This window comes from Mandrillus leucophaeus, unplaced genomic scaffold, assembly GCF_000951045.1.
Source record: "Mandrillus leucophaeus isolate KB7577 unplaced genomic scaffold, Mleu.le_1.0 Scaffold111, whole genome shotgun sequence".
In the NCBI taxonomy this organism is placed as follows: domain Eukaryota; kingdom Metazoa; phylum Chordata; class Mammalia; order Primates; family Cercopithecidae; genus Mandrillus; species Mandrillus leucophaeus.
Genome location: NW_012099321.1, coordinates 3,577,027 through 3,579,413, shown reverse-complemented (window position 1 = coordinate 3,579,413; position 2,387 = coordinate 3,577,027). Strand labels below are relative to the sequence as shown.

Sequence of the window (2,387 nt, the reverse complement as noted above, 5' to 3'; positions counted from 1 at the left end):
TGTCTCTATTAAAAGTACAAAGATCAGCCGGAGGTGGTGGCAAACACCTGTAATCCCAGCTACTTGGGAGGCTGAGGCAGGAGAGTAGCTTGAACCCGGGAGGCAGAGGTTGCAGTGAGCCAAGATTGCGCCATTGAACTCCAGCCTGGGTGACAGAGTGCGACTCCATCTCAAAAAAATAAAAATAAAAATAAAAATAAATAAATACATTTACAAAAAAAAGAAGAATTAAGTTCATATTGGGGGTAACTCCAATGCTTACCTTGTTCGAGCAATAGCTAAGACTGAATTATAACTGTAGAAGGCCATATTTATTTTTGTCTCAAGTAGTTAACATAGGGACCTAGGCAAAAGGAGTAAGTAAACAATTTAGTACTTCAAAAACACATCAATTAAAAGACATCAGGATTTTAGTGTTTTTAACTATTGCAAAGGTAGAACATTTGCATAGTTAAGATACAAAATCTCCTTCAAGCTCATGTCCAACAATCAGATATTTTCTTAGCTCTGGACTTGAGAATGGTACCTTGAGATTCCAACAAATGGTAATGATCTCTAAGATGATGTCGCTCATGAAGATGGTACGGTCTTCAGAGACATTTTGATTTCTGGTCAATAGTATCTAGTAGTGCAACTTCAATGATTGCCAAGTACTTAAAAAGTAGAGCAATATATATCTATTTGTAGCCTTAAAATATAGGTAGAAAGTGGATATCCTGAATTTCTTTTCAGTTAGCATTGTTCTATATTTAGGCAAGCTGTACCAAATCCTGAAGATTGGAAGTACCCACTAATCTAATTTATATAGCAGTGGATGAAGGTAGACATGGAACCTACTAATCGCTCAAGTGGAGGTAAAACTGTTTCCCTTGCTAGTGATTCTCCAGAGCGCAAACTGAGCTTTGAACCTGTAGATAACCTTCACCAAAACCCTTCTCCATCCAGCGGCGCTTTTCTGCTAAGGGTCGCGAGGAGCGGCAGAAGAGCTGGCATCTCCCAATGGCAGCTTTGCTCTCTTGCGGCTGGAAAAGGAGTTCCAGGGCCTCTCCTGAATAGAAATCTCAGCCACAGAACTGACATTTTGAACAGGGCCTCGAAACCTCTGGACCCACACTAACGGTGGGTGGCGTTTCGCGGGCGGGAGACGACACCTGAGGTGGCGGTTAATCCGCTCGAGCCCCGGCGCTCCCGGGCGGCGGACACCACTCGCACTCGCATTGGCGCCGCCCCACGCCCGCTGCTCCCGGGCTTCCTCGGCTTTGCTCATCACCCCACCGGAGCAAAACGCGCCCTGGGCTTCCTTGCCTGGCGGTTTCGGCGCCCGTGATGTGTGCGCGGCCTGCATGCGGAAGGGTCTGGGGGTTATGCTTTGGTTTTTTGGTGCTGGGGTGGGACAGGCTCTGGAACCACGACCCTCGTGGATGATCGGGGTTGTTGGAAATGAAGCCGAGGAGAAGCAGGGCCTGGGACTGAAAGGACTGAGCGCGCTGTGCGGGGGAGGAGAGGCCGAGCTTCAGAGTTCGCACTGTGCTGGGGACTGGCGGGGATGAGGTCGTGGGCGGAGGAGAGCGTGGTGGGAACTGGAAGCGGTCAGGAAGCCTGGATCGGGCGCTGATGAAAGGAGCAGGATGAGAGGAGCAGGATGCGGACGGAGCGGGCTCCGGAGGAAAAAAAAGGCAGCGAGGCCCACCAGGTCGCGGCCTGAGGGCTGGGTCTGCCCACCCCTACCTCCTCGGCCGGGCTCCGCGGAACGGCAACCTAGGTCCTCCCAGTTCCTTCCCCGGACCCCCAAGCTAGAAGGGCCAGAAGCCAAGTCTCTACGGCTCCGCCTCTTTCCTTGCCCCTGATGTCACTCTGAGTGACGACATCACCAACCAATAAGCTCTCGAGTTCTGGGGAGGGCGGGCGTCCTTCACCTTAGCAGCCCAGGAAGCCGCAAAGCCGCGTTCCCATCGCCGAAGTGACTTCTTTGTGGGGCTTGGTTTAAGGAGCGTTGGTGCTGGGGGGCCCGAGGGTTTTTCTGCCAGTCCACACTCTGCAGGCAGTGGTTAACGCCCGAGGAAACCCTTGATTGAAGACTAAACAGGTTCTTACCCTACTGACATCGTAATATGTCTGATAGTTGCCATGGTAACCATCTCGGAGTCATGAATGACATCACTTTGATGTATTCTCCCTCGGCCCCTGCAACTCCGGAACTGCCTAAGGGGCGCGGAGAGGACTTCATGGTGTCGCAGAAAGGGCGGGAATCGGAAGGAGAGCATTCCTTTCCAGAGGCCGGAATACTGTGAAATCTTCATATGGAAATCTGTATTCTACTAAAAATATTTGCTTCCTCAATGTTCCCTTAACAAGTGTTGTTTGTGATTAATAGTTTGTGTAGAAAT

General features: G+C 50.4%; 1 protein-coding gene across 4 annotated transcripts in view; it reads right to left on the bottom strand.

Moving 5' to 3' along the window:
* The window catches only part of LETM2 (leucine zipper-EF-hand containing transmembrane protein 2), a 30,183-nt gene extending 27,993 nt beyond the window's left edge, over window positions 1-2,190 (bottom strand). For 2 of the 4 annotated variants that reach the window (XM_011993198.1, XM_011993209.1), the window contains exons 1-2: window positions 1,729-1,856; window positions 263-343 (exon numbers count right to left, since the gene is read on the bottom strand). Coding sequence is in view for 1 of the 4 variants with exons in the window: in XM_011993190.1 (XP_011848580.1) it covers window positions 263-309 (47 nt within the window). In the remaining 3 variants the exon portion in view is untranslated. Of the gene's footprint in view, window positions 1-262; window positions 344-1,112; window positions 1,171-1,728 lie in introns of those variants that run through there. The other 2 variants (XM_011993190.1, XM_011993215.1) reach the window with 2 other exon arrangements.
* Between the last annotated feature and the right edge of the window lie 197 nt (window positions 2,191-2,387).